The 21905-nt window shown below is 38.6% G+C and overlaps 1 protein-coding gene across 1 annotated transcript in view; it reads left to right on the top strand.

Annotated features, from left to right (window-relative positions):
* The window catches only part of Slc16a10 (solute carrier family 16 member 10), a 123636-nt gene extending 102737 nt beyond the window's left edge, over positions 1-20899 (top strand). Inside the window, exons 4-6 of the mRNA XM_090338282.1 lie at positions 3950-4093; positions 16395-16623; positions 17890-20899. Coding sequence (XP_090194408.1) covers positions 3950-4093; positions 16395-16623; positions 17890-18122 — 606 coding nt within the window. The 3' untranslated portion in view covers positions 18123-20899. The remainder of the gene's footprint in view (positions 1-3949; positions 4094-16394; positions 16624-17889) is intronic.
* The last annotated feature ends 1006 nt before the right edge of the window (positions 20900-21905 follow it).

The raw sequence follows: 21905 nt of genomic DNA, 5'->3' as shown, positions 1-21905 counted from the left end.
CCAGAAGTGTAGCAGAGGCTCAAGTGAGAGTGCTAGCCTTGAGCAAAAAAGCCAAGCAAGTGTCCAAGACCCTAACTTCAAGCCTCAATATTGGGGAAAAAAAGGAAGGAGGAGGAGGAGGAATAGCGACTTGGCAGAGAGGTATATTTAGATTTATGAAGAGAATGGTAAATTTAGTTTCTCTTGTAAATACTAAAGAAAGTCTCTTTAAAAGTTAGAATAGGATCTGGGGATGTAACTCAGTGGTACAGCACTTACTTCCCATGTCAGGGGCCCTGGGTTTGATCCTGAATTAGGGGCAGGGGGTGGGAGATAGGTATAGGTAGATATGGAGGTAGATAGAAATCCCTTTGGTGCTTCCTTTAATGGAATAATACATTATCATCTGAATTCCAGTTTCAAGTAAAGCATTATTATGTTTCAAGTCAACATAATAAAACGTTACACCAACCTTAGATCAGGTCATTTACTCCAGAACAGAACTCCTCATTTATCAACTAAAAAACTTCAGGTCACCTTTATTTTTCTTATCTTTATATCTGCAAATGAATTTCTTTAGGAAACATGATCCAGAAGAAGGGAAAAAAACAGGGGGGAGGGGAGGAAGAGTGCATTAAATAAGTAAAAAGAAACAAATGAAAATTGTTTTTGGAGCATAGTTTACTTAATTATGTAGCTGAAGAATCAATATTAAATTGTTGGGCTCTTATGCAGGCCTTATCCCATTGACTTCTCATTCTTCTGTGTGTTTTGTACTTGTAACCCATCTCAGTTTAGATTAGGCATATTTCAGTGCTCAGTTGCCACCCAGTGAGTCTGATGTGCTTTCAGAGGCAACTGGTGGTGAGACTAGAGCACAAAGTAGAGGCTTTGTCAGATAAGAGTTTAAGTTTAACCTTAAGGTTTATGAGCCAAATGAAGATAGGAAGAAGAGATTTTGAAACAAACTAGTGGTTTAAGGGAACAGAGGTTAAAGGAAGAGATATAGGAACGTTAAGCAAGAAGTTAGGTTAGAAGACTTTTTTTTATTGAAAAGGTGATGAATGGGGGTTACAGTTACATAAATAAGGTAATGAGTACATTTGTTTTTAAACACCCTGGTGAGCATGGACTAAAGGAAGTATGTGTAAAATTTTCTCCAAGTAAAATCATTGAGAATTGGTGGTGACTAATGGGTTGCAAAGAGAAGCCAAAGTAATCTGGATGGTTGCTAGGTTTCTACCCTGGGTAGGTGGGCCACTTATGGTAAGTAGTGTTAACTGAAAGGTGGTGTAAGAGATGGTGAGCTCAGTACAGAGTGTATTGACTCTGAATTTTCAAGCAGATGAGTAATATCTACTTTGACATGGAAAAACTTACTATAGAGAATGTGCAGAAATAAGCTAGTAAGGCAGTTCTTAAGGTGCTAATGATAACTTTAGGCAATAGAAAAAAACTGAAAAAAATTGAAGAGGCAGCAGAATTGTGGAGCAGTAAGAACGTGTTTGCATGTTTAAGCAACACTAAGAATAAACCTGTCCCACTGGAGCAGATGGGATTAGGACTGAGATCAAAGCTGACCTAATGAAGTTTTACAGATATGTTTTGTTTGGCTTTTGTAGGGCCAGATCACAGTTTTCTAATTGAAGTTAGGTGCCAACATTTCCACAGAAAACCCAAACCTCTGTCTTTTTTTAAAGTAAAAGGGGCCTGGGCAATACAGCTAACAAGATAAATAGTAATGCTCAACTGAAGTATATATTTTTCTCTCTCTAGTGAATGTTTTGCTCCTATATCTAATTTCCGAGTCCTGTAAACATTTGAATTTTCAACTCTTAAGCCAAGGATCAGTAATTAATAAAAGTACAATGATAGATTAGTAATAAATTATAGAGAGTTTTGAACACTAAGTCAAAAATGTAGGCAGCAGACAACCATTGAGGAGGAGATTGATACAATCAAACTGTATTTACAAGTATTTTTCTGCATCAGTATGAAAATAGAATGGTTACCAGTTTTGAAAAGGAAGACAGAAATGAGATGGTGGCATATACCAATAGACTTTAAAAGGGACCACAGGGGGAAAAAAATGAAGAGAAGTGAGGCCGGGTATGGTGATACATGCTTGTTGTAATCCCACTACTCAAGAGGCAGAGGCAGTGCAAGGCCAGCGCTAGCTAGCTACATAGCAAGACCCTATCTCAAAACAAAAACAAAAACAAAAAAAAATGAAGCTAAATAGAAATACCTTAAGGAAGTCTATGCCATTTAGAAAGTCCATGTGGGCCATTGAGCTTGGTGGGAAATGGAAAACCTAACTCAATGTTTGATATTAGGGACAGGGAATGCCAGATAATCATAGGAAAGTCAAATGCTGCTTCAGCAATCATTGTAGTCTATGTTCTAAGACTATAAGTGGAAGGAAAAAGTGCTTTCTTCCTTCTCTCCCCTACCTCCACTTCCAGAAAAAAATGATCCCAAAAGGAAAGTTAAAATTAATGTCTGGTCATTAGAATATATAGGCACTCTTCTAAATAATAATTACAAAATTATCTTCAAATTTATAATATTAAAAATTTATAATATTATTGTTTAGAAAAATGCTGAAGATTGAACACATACATACTAGGTAAGCACTCTACCGATTGTCTATATCCACACTCCTTAAGTTGTTTATGTAGTTGATCCTCACAACCTCTACTGAAATAGATGCTTTTGCTATTTCCATTTTATCCATAAGGAAACTGGGATTCTACAGTTCAAAAACTTACCCAAAGCTACAGGATTCATAGAGTGCTTGTACCTAAGCAGTCTGACTTTCTAGAGACTTATTTTTTTTTTTTTTTGCTAGTCGTGGGGCTTGAACTAAGGGCCTGAGCGCTGTCCTTGGACTTTGCTCAATGCTAGAGCTCTACCACTTGAGCCACAGCACCACTTCCAGCTTTTTTATATGTATATGGTACCAAGGAATAGAACTCAGGCCTTCATGCATGCTAGGCAAGCACTCTACCACTAGGCCAACCTCCCAGCCCCAAGGCTTAAATCTTTTAACCACAACGTGAAACTGCTCCTGCGTCGTTATTTGTTCTCATGTGTATGAGTATGGAACTAGGGAAGCTTGTACTTTTATCCTGGATGCTGTGCTGTAATTTATTTCAGAGGTTTAGGTCCCCTAGAAGAAATTAAACTTCAGAGTTGGCCTTTCAACTGTTTTTAAGGGGGCAGACAATTTGCTGACTCTTTGGGTAACCTTTAGAGAACTCAGAACTCATATATAGTGTATCCAAAAGTCTCTTATCAGGGCCAGGTGTGTGGCCTAGTGGTTGAGTGCTTGCCTAGTATGCATGAAGCCCTAGATTTTATTCTTTGATACCACACATACAGAAAAAGCCAGAAGTGGTGCTGTGGCTCAAGTGGTAGAATGCTAGCCTGAGAAAGCCCAAGGACATACCCTGCCCCTGAGTTCAAGCCCCAGGGCTGGCAAAAAATACAAATTAAATAAATCTCTTATTGTTCTTTAGTGCATGGCTGAGTGCTAGTGTATGCTGGTAACCATTTACTGAAAAAAAAAAGCAACTCTTGTAAGAACTCATTTCTTTTTATGCAAGCTAAATCATGTCAGTTTTCCCTCATATGTTCTAAAAACTTACCATAGCATAATTGTTACAAATATTCTAAGTTGGAAGGGTAGGTGTCCATAACCTTGTAGAGAACTAAGCACATTGAATGTAAAACTTCAAACTTGTGGGGCTGGGAGTTTGGCCTAGTGGTAGAGTGTTTGCTTAGCATGCATAAAGACCCCGAGTTCGATTCCTTGGTACTACATATAGAAAAAGCTTAAAGTGGTGTTGTGGTTCAAGTGGTAGAGCTCTAGCCTTGAGAAAGCTCAAGTCCAGAACTAACAAAACAATAACAACTTGTCAAGTTTTCCTACTGTATTTAATATGATTCCTTTCTCTTTGGTGGACAGATGAAATATGTGGAGGATACGTTTCCAGATGAAAAAAATAAGGAAGTGGTTCTTATGTGCATTGGCATCACTTCAGGAGTTGGACGGCTTCTCTTTGGCCGCATTGCAGATTACGTGCCTGGTGTGAAGAAGGTTTATCTACAGGTACTCTCTCACACTTTTCTTCGCTAACAAAATTTATTCTTATTCCCTGATAGCCTATGCTTAACTTCTTTCCTATGAATGAAATTTTTGTTGATGTTGTTGTTGTTGTTGTGGGGCTTGAACTCTAGGCCTGAGTGTTGTCCTTGAGAGCTTCAGCTCAAGGCTAGCACTCTACACTTGAGCCACAGCACCACTTTCAGTTTTCTGATTGTTAATTGGAGATAAGAGTCTCACAGACTTTCATTCCCCAGGCTGGCTTTGAACCCAGATCCTCAGATCTCAGCCTCCTGAGTAGCTAGGATTACAGGTGTGAACTACGAGCATAATGAAAAATACTTTCTTGAATGTGATTTCTACAGGCAGTTCATTATGAGCTTGTGTTTTTAACATAAGACACTGGCAGCCAAACAACTATCTTCTTTATTTCCTCAGGAAACTACCAAGTCAAAATGTTTTTGTCAATTCTTTTTTTGTAAGAATTCTTTGTTTTTGGCATAGTTCTCAGAGTCACATAAGATCTGGTACCTTTTGCAGTGTCTTGAGAAGTGTGTGTGTGTGTGTGTGTGTGTGTGTGTGTGTGTGTGTGTGACACACAGAGAGAAATAGAGGAAAAGGAACAAAGGGACAGAAGGACAGAGAATGGGAAAGAGAGGCAAAGAGACAGTTGCCTTACTGTAACTTTGCCTGATGGGTGTTATAAAGTGTGTATAAATAAATGTTAATTCCAAGATCATTATTGACACTTGATCAACCCGTAGTTGCGAGACAGAGTGCAAAATGCTGCAGTTAAAGGTAACAGTGATCCTCCGTGAGCAGCTACAGATCTCATGGGAAGATAAATAAGTAGTGTTGAAGTAAAGTGTTGCAGTACATTCTGCCAATCTATGTAATAAGTATTTCCCCAGGAAAATTTGAATCACTAGTAAGGGATTAAGCAATATCAAGAGGGAAATAGTCATTAAAGAGTTCAAGATGTAGCTCAGTTAATAGAGTATTTGTCCATCCTGCATGAGGCTGTGGGTTTGACACCAGTACCACACATATGCACATGCACATGCTCGTGCACACATACACATACAGGCACTCATACACACATGCATAAAAGATAAGTAGTTAAGTACATATTGATTGATGGATGCATGGATGGTTGGAAGGATAGATGGATTTCCAAGTAAAGAAAATTACATGGGTGAAGATATGGAAGTATGATAAGACATACAATTGTCAGGGAAACTGAATGTTTGAATTGGAAAGAGCGAATCATAGACAGTTCAGAAAGGTTAGGAGGAGCCTTCATGTTCATAAAGGAGGATGAACTCTATTTTGCAATAAAAAAGGAGCCATAAAAGGAATTTTAAGCAAGGAACTATGAATTGTGTTTTGTAATGGTTGGTATAGTAACTTTGAAAGACAGAATGGAATGGAGGATGGGACAAGAATTCAGATGGTGACAAAAAGACCCATGCTGATAATCTCTTTTATGTAAAATGTCCAGAAGGAAGATTTTTAGAGACAGGTAGATTAGTGGTTATCTGGGGTGTGGGGGGGAACAGAAACAAGGGATGGTCATTTCCAATGTGTAAATAGTTTCTTTGGGGGTAACGAAAATATTCTTAGACTAATGATAGTTGTACAACTTTGTAAATATACTAAAAACCACTGAATAGTACACTTAAAATGTATGAGTACTATGATATGTGAATAGTAGCATAATAAAGCTATTATTTTGGGCTGGGAGCATGGCCTAGTGGTAGAGTGCTTGCCTAGCCCAGGCACAAAAGTCCATGAGACCCTTATTTCCGTTTAACCACCCCCAAACCAGAAGTAGCACTGTAGCTCTAAGTGGTACAATAGTAGCCTTGAGCAAAAGAGCTCAGGGACAGGATCCATGTCCTTAGTTCAAGCTCTACGACACACCCTTCCCCCTCAAACCCCCTAAAAACCTAGTATTTAAATTTAAAAAAGAGCTCGGTGCTTTGCTGATCTCATAAAATACTCAAACATCTATTCTTTTTAACCAAGGCACAGTAAGTGGCTCCATCCATGAGTAGTTCAGTCTCTATATCCATGGATTACTTCATTCGATTTATATCTCTGCCTTGGCTTTCCTGCTGAGACTCTTCAATTGTCTCCAAGTAGAGTCTCATAGTCTCTCAGTGCCACCAATCTTTTTTTTTTGGGGGGGGGGGAGGGGGGAGTCATGAGGCTTGAACTAGGCCTGGATGCTGTCCCTGAGCTCTTCAGTTCAAGGTTATTGCCCTACCCTTGAGCCAGGCTCCACTTCCCAGTTTTTTAAAGAGGTTAATTGGAGACAAGAGTCTCAGGTCCTTTTGTGCCTGGGTTGGCTTTAAACCTTGATCCTCAGATCTCAGCCTCCCGAGTAGCTAGGATTACAGGCATAAGTCATCACACCTGGATCTCTCTATGTCTATGCGTACATAGGCCCAGTAAACAGTCACAGGAAGGAGGCTGGGCACATGGCTAGGAAGAAATTTGTTGTGCTAGGATTGAATCCAAGGTCTCATACATTTTTTTTCAGTTTTTTTCATATATTTTTATTGTAATTAATAGAAGGGCTACATTACATTCACCAGATAGAAGGTACATTACTTCACCAATATTGATACCCTTTCTCATGTCATGGTCCCCATTTCCCTCCCTCCCCCCCAGCTCATCTTGATTTCCCCTTCCCTCTCCTATTTCAAATAACCAATTAAGCATATATTAAATATATCAGATAAGAAGGTGAAATATTGTAACAATATGAGATAACCAAGGGATAGCAAAAGAGATGAAAGATAACATAGTACACGAAGGATAACAATCACTCATTATATGGCTTTTGTTTCTATATCTTGGAGGTCTTTACATTTAGTGTCGTACTATATGGCCTTATGTATCTAGATTTTGTTCTATTGTGAATCTCTGCTAGGAGAGCCCAAGGTTTCTACTGATTATGACAAATGAGGGAAACCATTGAACCTATCTTCCTTTGAGTCTGGCTTACTTCACTTAGTATGATTTTTTTCTAAGTCTTTCCATTTCCTTACAGATGGGGCAATGTCGTTCTTTCTGACAGCAGCATAGAATTCCATTGTGGTATAAATACCACGTCTTGTTGATCCACTCAGCAACTGAGGGGCATCTGGGTTGGTTCCATATCTTTGCTATGGTAAATAGTGCTTCAATGAACATCGTTGTGCTAGTGGATTTAGTATGTCCTTGTTTCTGGGTGATTGGGTAAATGCCAAGTAGTGGAATTGCTGGGTCATAGGGGAGTTCTATATTTAGTCTTTTGAGGAACTGCCATACTGCTTTCCATAGTGGTTGGACGAGTTTGTACTCCCACCAACAGTGTAGTAGTGATCCCTCCTGTCCACATCCCCTCCAGCATCTATTGTTATTAGATTTCTTGATCCTGGCCATTCTAACTGGAGTGAAGTGGAATCTTAAGAGACCTCATACATTTTTTAATTACTTAAAAATGTATTTATTATATGAGGACCAGTCTTTGCTTTATGTATGGTACCTCATTTTAAATATCCCCAACATTCAGCTGCCTGTATTAGTCTTGTTCTTGAGTGTTAAGGGAACCCTCTAATGGTAATTTGTTGTATTACAGACTTTCTAAAAACAGCTCCTTGTGCTCCATGTATCATCACCCAGTCCAAGGATAGATGATACAAAACATAATAAACATAGCCCCAGAACTCCTTAAGCAGGGCTAGGACAGGAAAGGTCTGAATGTACATGCGACTAAGACAGAAAGAGTGGCAGGAAAGAAAGTTAAAAAGCTAGGAGTCAGCTGTAAATCTAGTGGGCCTTGGTTGGAGAATGTATTAACGTGCACATTTCTCTAAGTCTGACTTTATTTTTATACAGTGTGTTTATGAGTTAAATTTGTAATTAGGAAAACTGAGCAAATGTTCTTTTTGGTTTTGCTTTTGTTCTCTTGAGCACTGGGTCTGAATTCAGAGCTCTGTACTTGCCAAGCATGCACACTTCCACTAGGAGCCCAACTCCAGCCACTTGCTCTGATGAGTTTTCAGATAGGACCTCTCATTTTTACTTCTGTTTACCTGGACTAAGAGCCTCCTAGTTTTATACCACAGGCTCATGCACCACACCCAGCTTGTTGAGATGCAGGGTAGAGTCTCACTAAGTTTTGCCTCTCTTTGAACTGCGATCCTCCTGATCTTTGCCTCCTAAGAGAATAGGATTACAAATTTAACTCACCTTACTAGGTCTAAGAATAATGACTTTTATACCTATATTTCTGTGTAAACTTCCTCCTGTTTAAAACATCCCGTTATATTTACCACTATAGTTAAAAAGGATCCCATTCCAAAGGCTTTGACAATATTCACAGATGGATCTTCTCTCGGCATTGCTGCTGTAGTTACTAGGAATATAGTATTTACAAATATTACCCATCATAAGTCTGCTCAGTTAGTAGAACTGGAGGCTATCATTGTAGCCTTACAACGCTATCCTTATGTTCCCTTAAATATTTTTTCTGATAGCTTATATATTGTTCAACTTTTTCCTTCTCTGGAAACTGCTGGACCTATCTCACCACAAACTTCCGCTTTCTATGTTTTTCCAAATTCAGAAAATTTTGTGCAAACATAGTGATCCTGTTTTTATTGGGCGTGTATGAGCTCACACAGGATTGCCAGGTCCATTAAGTAAGGGAAATCAATTAGCTGATCTGGCTACGAAAACTATTTTCATTTTTACAGTAATGGAACAGGCTACTCATTTTCATTCTCAATTCCATGTTAATAGTATGACTCTTAAACAGCACTTTAATATTACAAGGGAGCAAGCCTGAATGATTGTTAGACAATGTCAAAAGTGTGCTCCTTCTCTTCCAGTGGCTCATCTGGGTATAAATACAAAAGGTTTACAACCCAGTCACATTTGGCAAATGGATGTTACTCATGTGCCTAGCTTTGGTCCTCTACAGTATGTGCATGTATCTATCCATACCTAATCTGGATTCATATTTGCTTCCTCTCATGCTGGAGAAAAGGTTAAGGATATCATATCTCATGTGCTGCATGCGCATGTGCCTCCATGGGGATGCCTAAAAGTATAAAAACAGATAATGATCCAGCATATACATCTGCCTCCTTTGCTGAGTTTTGTGCATCTTTAAATATTGTTCATAAAACAGGTATACCTTATTATCCTCAAGGACAAGGGATAGTAGAGCGTGCACATCAGACATTAAAATTATTACTTTTAAAACAAAAAGGGGGAGATTGGAAGACTCCTAAGGGTAGACTTGCTACCGTTCTTTTTACTTTAAACTTTCTAACTCTTGATGCTGAAGGACGTTCTGCAGGAGATAGACATTTTAATCCTTCTAGAAGTCATAAACCTTTAGTATTGTGGAAAGATATTCTCTCTGGAAACTGGGAAGGACCAGACCCTGTCCTCATGTGGGGGCGAGGAAGTGTGTGTGTTTTTCCACAGGATGCTGACAGTCCCATTTAGGTGCCGGAGAGACTGATATGCCAGATGGTGGAGACTCCTCGGAAGCATGTCGGTCAAGATAAAGACTCTTATACAAGTGCACTTCCCTGAGTGAATCCACGCGGCAATGACGACCCTATCAACGTCTCTGAGGATCACGCTGCTGGGACCTGAACAGTCTTGGCCACTTCCTCTAACCAATACTTCTTAGTATTTCTAATTCTTCTATTGCTTGGCTGTGATACAGTTTGCTTTTGTGGTAGTCTTTGTTTTTCTATTGGTTTCAATCTCTAATTATTAATAATGTTGTTCTAGTGAATGGTGGAATGCTTCCCTGTTTTCTCTGGCTATTGTAGTCAGAGCCCCTCAGTATATACCAGTGCCTGTACAGGCGGAGGAGAATGCTTTCCCGCTCATCAGTAAAAGAGACTGGTATTTTTCTGACCATGGTGGTGGCCATTGCCACATCTGCAGCTGCCGTTACTGCCTCGAATATTGCCCTTGCCACTGCAGTTTCTACAGAGAATGCTTTGAACACTGCGTAGTAGATCTCAGAAGCCATTGATCAGCATGTGAGGACTGGAATTGTTATGCTTGATCAATGAATTGATGTATTGCGAGAACAATTGAATATTCTGGAGCAGGTGATGAGCACCTTTTGTGTAGCTGCTTGTTCCAGATTTTGCTTGATGGAACTGCCATATAAGCAATTAATCTGTCTAATGTTTAGTTTGACAACTTGATGACTTCTCTATGTATACAAAAAATTATTGTTAATCACACACATGTTGAACTTTAAATGATTGGTTATCTTTACTAGAGACTATTTTAGGACTTGATCAAAGATGGGCAGGATTGATCAGTTTGGATTTGTTTTGTGTGCTATAATTGTAATACGTCTATATTGCACCGTCTATATTGCTTGCCTAAAATAATACAAAGTCAATGCAGAAAGTGAATGCTAATGCGACAGGCATTTGCTCGCATGGAAATAGGTGCATCCCCTCAAGTCTGGTTTGCTTAAATAGACGGCTGGTAGTCAAAGACAGGAAAGTCCCAGCTATTAGCCTATCAACCTAAGACAGGAGCCAGGTAAAAAGGACTTGGTGATCCCATGATGGGTAAGAAGACGAATGAGATTGGAGACACCTAAGGCAGGCACAGCCAATCTAATATGGTGGTAGCCCCACATATCCTAAGTTGTCTTTTTTTAAGATAAAAACTGGGGAGATTTTGGGAGCCGAGTAACGCCATGTCTAATAACTTTCTGCTGAGGCTTGTCCTGTCCATCTTGTATATTGATAGGCTCCCTCACCCAATATAAGGAGGAGGGATTTAGGGAAGAGAGAGAGAGAGAGAGAGAGAGAGAGAGAGAGAGAGAGAGAGAGAGAGAGAGAGAGAGAGAGAGAGAGGTCTTCCTGCCTTGATGAAGCTGCATGGCATCTCTGTTCGTGCTCCGGGGTAAGAAGGCTGAGTGCGGGAGGACATTGGGCCCCTTCCTCTTTTGGCTTGGCCTGTGGGTGTGTTTTTCCCCATCCCCCCTACTAGTAGAGAGGGACCGGGGACAGAGGACCCCAACAGTTAAACAGTCTCCCTGTGAAGCACTTCCAAAGGACCCTGACCCTGTTCCTCAGCAACCAGCTACCTAACTGTGACCTGACCATTTCTGTTCAGTTTGCAAGGGATTGGCAGAACTTTGCTGCCAGCTGCTTTCTTCCTTGGATGCCTAGCAACAGGTTCTAAAAGTGTAGAAGCTTTACATTGAATAAACAGCAACACTTGACTCTAATTGTCCAATTGTGTCTGTCTCCAAAAATGTCTTCTGCTTATTCACACTCTTCTCATGTTATACTTAGATCCCTGAGCAAAACTTGAACTGAACACTTCTCTAAGAATGCTTTTTTTTATGACAGAAGTATGTAGAGTTTTAGGAAGAAATGTTCTTGCACTATGAACTAGCATATGAACTAACTTGGAGGCCTCATCCTCCAAGAGCTTATCATATGATGACAAAAATATTACCTTGAATAGTTTTTTAAAAGAAAAAAATATGGGTATCTAGACTGTAGTCATTTTATTGCATGTCAGTACCAGAGCCTAGAAGAGAAATGGGGGGCCTCAGACTCCCTTAGATAAATTTAAGTAAAGCTGCTGTGTTTAGGGAATGGAAAAAGGCTTGTATGCAATGTTGATGTATTCATCTTTCAAACTGGCCCTAGTATTTACAGATCAATATTTGATGTATGAATCAATATTTACTTTGGGAATGATGAGGAAGCACTGAATCCCCTCTGTGGATAGTTTGATAAACCTTGGCATATAATCTTTGTGGCCTAAGTCTCCCTCCATATAAGGAATAGTATTTATTCATCAGAAACAGGTATTTTTTTGAACATAATATTTTTTTATTAAAGAATTTATTAACGTTGATTTTTACATCATTTTTTTAAATGACAAGTTTAACAAACAAGTATTCAAGGAGGGAATCTCTATTTACAATCACTAGGACTTAGTATTTAGAACTTAATCAAAATTAGGCTAAGGGTTTTATGTCATAGAAACATTAATTTATGAAATAAAACATGTCTATAGAGTCATAGGTTTTTATGTCTATATAGTTATGTTTGTATTTCCATTACCATGTCCATAGCTTTAGGTATGCAGTTATTGAGTCCTCGCTCTTGTACTCTTCAGATTTAATAGCCACATATTAAAGATACCAAGTGCCTTTTGTTCCTTAGGTCTTGACTTGTCTCACTCAACATGATTCACTCTAGATTCATCCACTTCCCTGTGAATGCCATTATTTTATCTTGTCTGTCGGCTATGTAGAATTCCATTGTGTATATATACCACATTTTCTGTATCCATTCATTTGCAGTAGGGCATCTGGATTGTTTCCATCACCTGGCTATTGTGAATAGTGCAGAGATGAACATAGCTGAGCAGGTGTCCTTATCATATCTTGGGTCATGATGTTCAGGATAGATGCCCAGAAGTGGTATGGCAGGATCGTAGGGAAGGTCAATTTTCAGTCCTTTTAGAAACCTCCACACTGCTTTCCAGACTGGCTGAACTAGTCTACATTCCCACCAGCAGTGTAGTAAGGTTCCTTTTTCTCCACAACGCCCCCCAGCAACTGTCATTGTCTGAGTTCAAAATCTTGGCCATTCTTGTTGGGGTAAGGTGGTATCTTAGGGTTGTTTTTATTTGCATTTCCTTTATGACCATAGATGTTGAACATTTTCTCATATGCTTTTGATAACTCTCTCTTTAGTTCCCTTGCCCATTTAGTAAATGGTTTATTGGGTTTGGGGGGCATTAGTTTCTTGTGTTCCCGGTAGGTACTGGATATTAAGCATTTGTCAGATGTATTGTTGGTGAATATCTTTTCCCAGTTGATTGGCAGTCTCTCTACTTTTGTGACTATGTTTTTATCTGTTCAGAAACTTTTTATTTTTAGGTAGTCCCATTTATCGAGTCTCTCTACAATCTGTTGTGACCCTGGGATTCTGTTCAGGAATCTTTTGCCTGTGCCTGTGAGTTCCAGTGTCTCTCTTATTTATCATGTAGCAGTTTCACGGTTTCTGGTCTGACGTTGAGGTCTTTGATCCACTTTGAGTTAATGCTTGTGCATGACAAAAGGCTAGGGTCAATTTTTAGTTTTCTGCATGTGGCTGCCTAGTTTTGCAGCACCAATAATAACAGGCTGTGTTTGTTCCACTGTATATCTTTGGCTCCTTTGTCAAATACAAGTTGCCTATAGGTATGTGGTTCTATTTCTGGGTCATCTATTCTGTTCCACTGATCTTCAGGTCTGTTTTTGTGCCAATACCAGGCAGTTTTTGTTATTATGGATCTATAGTAGAGTTTGAAGTCTGGTATTATAATACCGCCAGCATTGCTCTTTTTGCCTACAATTGTTTTGGCTATTCTAGGTCTTTTTTTGTTCCATATGAACCTTTGGATTGTATCTTCTAGTTCAGTAAAGAATGTCTTTGGGATTTTAATGGGGATTGCATTGAATTTGTATATCAATTTTGGCAGTATAGCCATTTTCACTATGTTGGTTCTCCCTAGCCATGAGCATGGGATGCCTTTCCATTTCCTAGTGTCCTCTTTAATTTCTTTTGTTAGGCTTTTATAGTTTTCATTGAATAACTCCTTTACATCTTTGGTTAAGTACATTCCTAATTATTTTATTCTTTTGGGGGCTATTGCGAATGGGATCATTTTCTTGATTTGGCCTTCTGTTTGTGTATTGTTGGTGTACAAGAAGGCTACTGACTTCTGAAGGTTAATTTTGTATCCTGCCACTTTGCTAAAGTAGTTTATTAATTCTAGAATTTTGGGAGTGGAGTTTGTTGGGTCACTCAAGTAGAGAATCATGTCATCTGCAAATAGGGATAGTTTAATTTCTTCTTTCTCTATGTGGATCTCTTTGATGTCCTTTTCTTGCCTTATTGCTTTGGCTAAGGGTTCCAGCACTATATTGAAGAGAAGTGGAGAGAGTGGGCATCCCTGTCTAGTTCCTGATTTTCAGGTGAATGGTTCCAGTCTTTCACCATTTAGTATAATACTGGCTGTAGGTTTGTCATATATGGCTTTCACTCTTTTGAGGAATGTACCTCTTATTCCTATTTTTTCTAGTGCTTTCAACATGAATGGCTGTTGTATTTTGTCAAATGCCTTCTCTGTGTCCAGAGAAATTATCATATGATTCTTATCCTTAGCTCTATTGATGTGATGTATTACATTGATTGATTTGTGAATGTTAAAGCAGCCTTGCATTTTTGGGATGAAGCCTACTTGATCATAGTGCATGATTTTTTAAATTTGTTTCTGGATTCTGTTGGCTAATATTTTATTGAGGAGTTTTGCATCTGTGTTCATTAGAGAGATAGGTCTGTAGTTTTCTTTTTTTGTTGGGTCTTTCCCTGGTTTGGGGATGAGAGTAAAATTAGCTTCATAAAATGAGTTTGGTATTGCTCTTTCTGTTTCTATTTCTCGGAAGAGTTTCAAGAGTATAGGTGTTATTTCATCTTTAAACGTCTTATAGAATTCCGCAGTGAATCCATCTGGACCTGGGCTCTTTTTGGTTGGCATTTCCCTGATTGCTTCCACAATTTTGTTGTAAGAGATTGGTTTGTTCAGTTTGTTTACCTCATCGTTGTTCAGTGTGGGTAGCCTATATTTATTTAAGAACTCATCCATTTCTACAGATTTTCTTGAGAAACAGGTATGTTTTTAACCAGCTCGGAGAAGCTAGTTTAATTTCTGAGCAATACTTAAAGGGTAAATGTGTAAATTTCTATAAATTTTTTCTAGTAATGGAGATTGAAGCCAGGTTCTTGTGCCTACAAGTTAAATACTTGGCCCAATATAAATTTATTTTTCAAAGAAAAGACTATTTTAAAGGAACAAAATTTTAAGTTGTAAGTAGATTTACTTACAGTCAACCTTCAGAATGTTGAGACAAGATGATTGTGTTTTCAACACTAGCCTGGACTATCTAGTTAGACCCTGTGTCAAAACAAACGAATCCATGAGCTATACACTACTGGCTCATGACTGTAGACCTAGCTACTTAGGAGGCTGATAACAGAATCATAGTGTGAGGCCAGCTGGGACAGAAAAGTCTGTGAGACACTTCTTTCAACCCAGAGCTGAGTCCAATGGTATACATGTGTTATCCTACCCTTATGGGGTATGAACATGAGAATTGTGATTTGAGGCCAGCCTGAACAGAAAAGTTCATGAAATTTGTCCTAACAGAAGAATCTGAGCATGATGATACAAGCTTATTTTCTGAGGTACAGTGAAAAGCCGAAAGTAGGTGGATTATAATCTAGTCATTGCACCTGGGCAGGAAGCAAAACCAACTCTGCAATAAAGAGATGGAAGCATAGTTTAGCAGTAAAGCATCTGCCTAGCGAGCAAAGGTTCCTGTGTATCCCAGTATTATGCAAAAAACAAGCCAGGTACTGACTCACATCTATAATCCTAGCTACTCAAAGAGGCTAAGAGGAAGATTATGGGTTGAAGCTAGCCCAGGAAGAAAAGCCTGAGATTCCATCTCCAATTAACCAGCAAAAAAACTGGGAGTTGTGGCATAAGTGATAGTGTGCTAGCTATGAGCAGGCAAGCTGAGTGGGAATGGGAGGCTCTGAGTTCAAGCACTGGAACTGGTTTTAAAAAAAAGGGTGAGGGCCAGGATTTTGGCCTAGTGGTAGAGTGCTTGCATGAAGACCTGGGTTCAATTCCTTGGTTCCACATATATAGAAAAAGCCACAAGTGGTACTGTGGCTCAAGTGGTAGAACTCTAACCTTGAGAAAGCTCAAGGACAGTGCTCAGGCCCTGAGTTCAAGCCCCAGGACTGGCAAAAAGGAGGAAGAGGAGGCGGAAGAGGAGGAGGAGGAGGAGGAGAGGAAAGAAGGAAGGAAGGAGAGAGAGAGAAAGAGGGAGAGAGAGGGAGAGAGAGAGAAAGAACCTAGGTGAGGATGGTTCACGCCTGTAATCCTAGCTACTTTAGGAGACTGACATCTGAGGATCACGATTCAAAACCTGGCCTGGCAGGAAAGACCATGAGGCTCCAATTAACTACACCCAAACTAGAAGTGTCACTGTGGCTCAAGGTGGTAGAGTGCTAACCTTGAGCAAAAGAGCTTAAGGACAGCACCCAGGCCCCCTGGGTTTGAACCTATTACAGAAATAGGGATGGGGGGAGAAGAAAAGATCAAGGGGAAGAAGGAACAAGTGGGCATCACCCAGGAGTCACTCTTCGCAAGAGCAGAGTTGACATGTGGTTGTCTGTCCTAGGTCCTCTCCTTCTTCTTCATCGGTCTGATGTCCATGATGATTCCCTGGTGCAGTGTCTTCGGGGCTCTTATCGCTGTCTGTCTCATTATGGGGCTTTTCGATGGGTGCTTTATTTCCATCATGGCCCCCATTGCCTTTGAACTGGTTGGTGCTCAGGATGTCTCTCAAGCTATTGGCTTTCTGCTGGGATTCATGTCTACACCTATGACTGTGGGCCCACCCATTGCAGGTAAATATGATTCCTCGGTAATTCTACTAATTCAGAGCATTTTCTGTCTCAGTTCTAGGCCTCACTTGTATGTAAAACGTTTTATTACTTCTGGCTCTGTAATTTGTGTGTATGTGTGTATGTGTATACACAAGCATAAGATACAGTAGAAACAACTGCTCAACAGATAAAGGGAAAACAAAATGTGGCTAGCTACACAATGGAATAATGGTCAATCATAGACAGGAATGAAATACTGAAGTGGTACATGCTACCAGGTACTTAAACCTAAAGAAAATTATGCTAAGTTGAAAGGACTAATACAAAAGGTTACATATTGTGTTTTCCTTTATATAAAATACCCTGGATATATAAATCCACTGATGCAGAAAAGATTGGTGATTACCAGGGAATAGAAGGAAGACTGGAGCATAACTACTAACAGAGACAGTTTCTTTTTAGGATGGATAAAATAATTTGGAACTAGGTAGATGTAATGATTTCCAGCATTGTACATTTACTAAATGCCCTGGTTAATTTTCTAAAAGTAAATTTCACTTTTTACCTTTGGAAATCATCTGAGTGAAGCTAGGTGCTAGTGGCTCACACCTGTGGTTCAAAGCCAGTCCAGGCAGGAAGGTCTGTGAGACTCTTATCTCCAATTAACCACCCAAAAATCACAAGTGAAGCCGTGGCTCAAAGTGGTAGAGCATTAGCCTTAAGCAAAAGAGCTTAGGGACAGAGCCTAGGCCCTGAGTTCAAGTCCCATAACTGTTGAAAAACTGAGTGATAAAGATGTTTCATGTTCTGTGTTATTGAGGTATCTTTGTGAGTTACACATTTAATATATAATTAGGATAAAATTTAAATTTGTACTAATACCTATGTCTGACACAGGGCCTTTGTGAAAATTATTTAAATTTATTCTTCAGTGTGGAACTACTCTCCAATCATGAATCAAACAAGCAGAAGTCATAAGCTGACTTCTGAGAAAGGGGTTTCACAAAAGCCTAAGCTTAGATGCAAATATTTCTTCAAGTAATAATTGGTATGAAAGTCCAGAGGCTTATACTCTGACACAATTAAAGATAGACATTTTTTGTAACATTTCTTCTTTATATCAGAGAAGGTTTGTATTTCAGATGTTTCTTTAAGAACATATCTGAAACCTGATCTGTTTGAACCAGTTCTGCTAAGATGAAGTTATGAGCTGGGCCTGGGCCATCAGTGTAATTGATGTGAGAACCAAACTTGTTCTCTCCTGGTAACAGCATTTTTCTTTCTTAGGATTACTTCGTGACAAGCTGGGATCCTATAAGGTGGCATTCTACCTTGCTGGAATCCCTCCTCTTATCGGAGGGGCTATACTTTGTTTTATCCCATGGATCCACAGTAAGAAGCAGAGAGAGATTAATAAAACCACTACAGGAGAAAAGATGGAGAAAATGTTGGAGAACCAAAACTCTTTCCTATCAAGCTCACCTGGAATCTTCAAGAAAGAATCTGACTCTATTATTTAAAGTGTTATATACTTCCACCAAACAGGACTTACTTTTGAATTTTAAGCAAGTTTTCCTTTTATATGAATTACAAATTACTTATTTTTTTAAATTACATCCTTGGAGTAGCACAATAATTGTAAAATGGAACCTTCATTTTACAAAAACCATTTTCTGCCACCAACATCTGATATTTCCAGGAGTCTGAGGGAAGAGACTGTTACAGGAACACATTTCTGAAAGTTGAATATTGAAGCTATCTCAGTAAAAGGCAACTTTGGAAACTGTGAAAGCTATTTGGCTTTTACAAATATTTTTTAATACCTTGAGCTATATTGAAAGGGTTTCTGTTTGGTTTGGATTTTGTTGTTGTTGTTGTTATTGTTTTGTTGTTATCTGACACAGTTCTGGTGTTTTAACTACATCTAAATTTTGGAAACTTTTTGCAAAATTAGTCTGGATTCCAGATAACAGGTCTATCTAAGCTTCAAGTCCTCTGTTAAGTAATTTAAGCTTGGAATGAGGAGGTTCTGACTTGCTCCAATGCCCACGGACCTTCTGAGAGCAGATGCTAACAAGATGCTCAGACTCAAGTGTGAGATGGAAAGGACCCTCATCACAAGGCAGAGCAATTCAGAAATCAAGTGTGTCTTCATTTAAGTTTGTTCCCTTTGAGTCTTCATTGGCTCAACTCAAGTAGTCAGAAGCATCCCATGTTTTCTGATTTGTGTAAACAATAAAGTAAAATAGAATGCATGAACTTTATCCTGACAATTTTAACTTAGAAATGCTCTGACTTCTAGGTTTATTAGGATTGTTATCTAACTAGTCTTACTGAATATGTTATAAGCTGGTGTCATAGACACACATTGCCGGGGCAAAACCCTTGGTATTCACAAAGAAAGTATCTTTCTGCTAGAAACCATTGTTAAAATGATTTATGAAGTTAATGGACCTTAGAAGGTTAAAAAGCATTTATAAAGAGAAACAATTCCTACATTTCCAAATTCCTCTAGCAAGACATTGCATTCAGAGGTATAGTGTGTATCATTTCATGACAGGATGTTTTGAGAAATGCAGTTAAATAGTTGTGTGAACATTGTACTTTAGCTATTCTAACATGGCTACAATGTCACTATATGCTATAACTATAGCACAGTATAAGCAGCCCTTTGTTAATGGAAATGTCCATGTGTGGTGCATAACTGTACTCCTGTGTGTTTTTTTGGTAACATTCCTGTTATATTTTGTACACAGACCATGATAAGAAAGATATTATTTTTGAGGACCTAAAGTTCAAGCCAAAGTCCTGCCTTGATCTATTACTCTTTTACAAAAGGAGAAACTGTTTCATGTATCTCTAAAATTATTCCTTAGCCCATTAAAATAATATGTGAAGTATATTTAAATCTTAAGTATTGATGAATACTAAATCTTACTTGAATGTAGTTTGCCTGCAAAGACTACTACCTTTTCCTAAAGCATCTCCAATGTCCATCAGTTTCTAAATGATCTGTAAGAGAAGAAACTCAGATCTATCATTACCTACTTTAAAATTTGATTAATTTATTTTATTGTTATTGTAGAAGTGATACATGGAGGAATGACAATTATATGAGTCAGGTAATAAGTACATTTCTTTTCATACAGTGTCTTCTGTCCCCTTATTCTCTCCCTATTTCCTACTTTTATTATTTTGGATTTTATCTTTTATTGTCATTAAAGCGCACTGCTTCCATTTCCCAACTAGCTAAGGATGAAGCTACCTGGGATATATGGATTTGTTGTTGTGGGTTTGGGAGGGTCAGGTAGAGGGCTTCATGGAAGTGAGGCTGTGAACTGAGCTGAAAAATCCAGTGACTTTTTCCTTTCAGAACAGCTTTCTGATCTCACTTTGGAAAGTTTACAGTATAACTGCGAAATGTGGAATATGTTTTAAATCATTTTGATTGGTGTTTTTTTGGTTTTGCTTTGATTTCTTTGTGTGTGTGTGTGTGTGTGTGTGTGTGTGTGTGTGTGTGTTTGGAAATGGAATCTATATTGTCAAGGCTAGTCATGAACTCATGACTCTTGCTTCAGCCTACAGAGAAGCTGAAATTACAGGCATCTGCCAGTATGCCTAAAATTTTAATTCTGAAAATATTCAGCAACTTATTATGTCATATAATGAGTAGTGAGTTGCAACTCACTACTTCTAATCGTTTCATGTCTCATATGACAGTTTGTTTGCAGAAGTTTCTGTTGCAGGAAAAAAAAATCTAGATTTTCCCTATGCTGTCCTTTCATGCTCTTATTTTGAATTATAAGAAAAAGACTTAGCATTACTTTTTCATCACTATCAGTGCCTTTGAGGCACATACAACTATGACCAATTCTCAAGTCTGCCATTATAAAAGGGGAAGTTTTTATGGCACATGCCCGCCAAGTCTTCTGTCAAGCCTAGAGGTTGATAAAGCCATGTAACTCTAAAAATGGAGATTACTCTGTGAGGACCTCAAAATAGTTGGCTAGTTTTTGGGGTTTGGTTTTGTTTTGTTTTGACCAGTCCCGGGCCTTGAGCTCGGGGCCTGAACACTGTCCTTGAGCTTTCTCAAGGCTAGAACTCTACCACTTGAGCCACAGCAACACTTCCGGCTTTTTCCTATGTATGTGGTACCGAGGAATTAAACCTGGATCTTCGTGCATGCTGGGCAAGCACTCTATCACTAGGCCAAATTCCCAGTCTTGGCTAATTTTTAAGAGAGAAAAATTTGGTTAATTAAACAAATCTGAAATCTCAAACTTTGTTTTGTTTAGTTTTCATTACATTAAGTTACATTAAGTGTTTATAATAAACTTAGATCTTAGCTTCTAGTGTGTATATCACTTATGTAATTTTCAGTTTAGTGATGAATGAATCTGGATCTATAAACAGTGGGAAAACTCCCCTATAATAGAGACTTATGGGGGTACTTTGATGTGATCATAAGTTACAAAGGAAGGGAATGAAGGTAAGATGCTAAATTCCATGAATTAAACATTTAGAAATATGGTTATGAAAAGTTAAGAATTCTAATATATACAAACCAAAAATATAAAAATACAAAAATTTACAAATATTATGGTTTTTTAATATTATGTTTTAATAACATACTCTTTATTTAGTCAAAGAACTTTAGCCAAAGTGAACATTTTCTAATTTTTTTGTGTGTGCCAGTCCTAGGGCTAGAACTCAGGGCCTGAGAGCTGTCCTTGGGCTTAGGACCTGAGCGTTATCCTTGGGCTTTCTCAAGGCTAGAGCTCTACCACTTGAGCCACAGCACCATTTCCAGCTTTTTTCTATGTATGTGGTACTGAGGAATCGAACCCAGGTCTTTGTGCATGCTAGGCTAGCACTCTACCACTAGGCCAAACTCCCAGCCCATCTTTTCTAATTTCTGAACAGACAATTACTGGTACAATAAAATGACTGACACAGTTTTTGCTTACTCTGGATACTTTTCTGAAAGGAAGAATCCAGAACTCTTTATCTCATTATCCAGACTCTTAGACAAGACTCCTCATTTTCCCAAGTTCAAAAGTTCTAGCATTCGAGTCCAACAATAATGTAAGAAAGGGACCAGTCATTCTTTATAGAAAGGCTCGATCACATATTATTTTATATGATGCCTAAGGAATCTCCTAGATATGGTTTAGGTAAAATTCATGGCTGTGGATTTTGGTGGGATCCATTCATTTAGAGGTAGTATATATTTGCTATATGTTGAAAATGAATGTGCTCATTTATTTATTATGTGTTAGTTCTCAAGCAAACATACTCACTCA

Source organism: Megascapheus bottae, chromosome 8, assembly GCF_031878675.1.
Source record: "Megascapheus bottae isolate mThoBot1 chromosome 8, mThoBot2.hap1, whole genome shotgun sequence".
NCBI classification, from domain to species: domain Eukaryota; kingdom Metazoa; phylum Chordata; class Mammalia; order Rodentia; family Geomyidae; genus Megascapheus; species Megascapheus bottae.
This window is presented reverse-complemented; position numbering and strand designations above follow the sequence as displayed.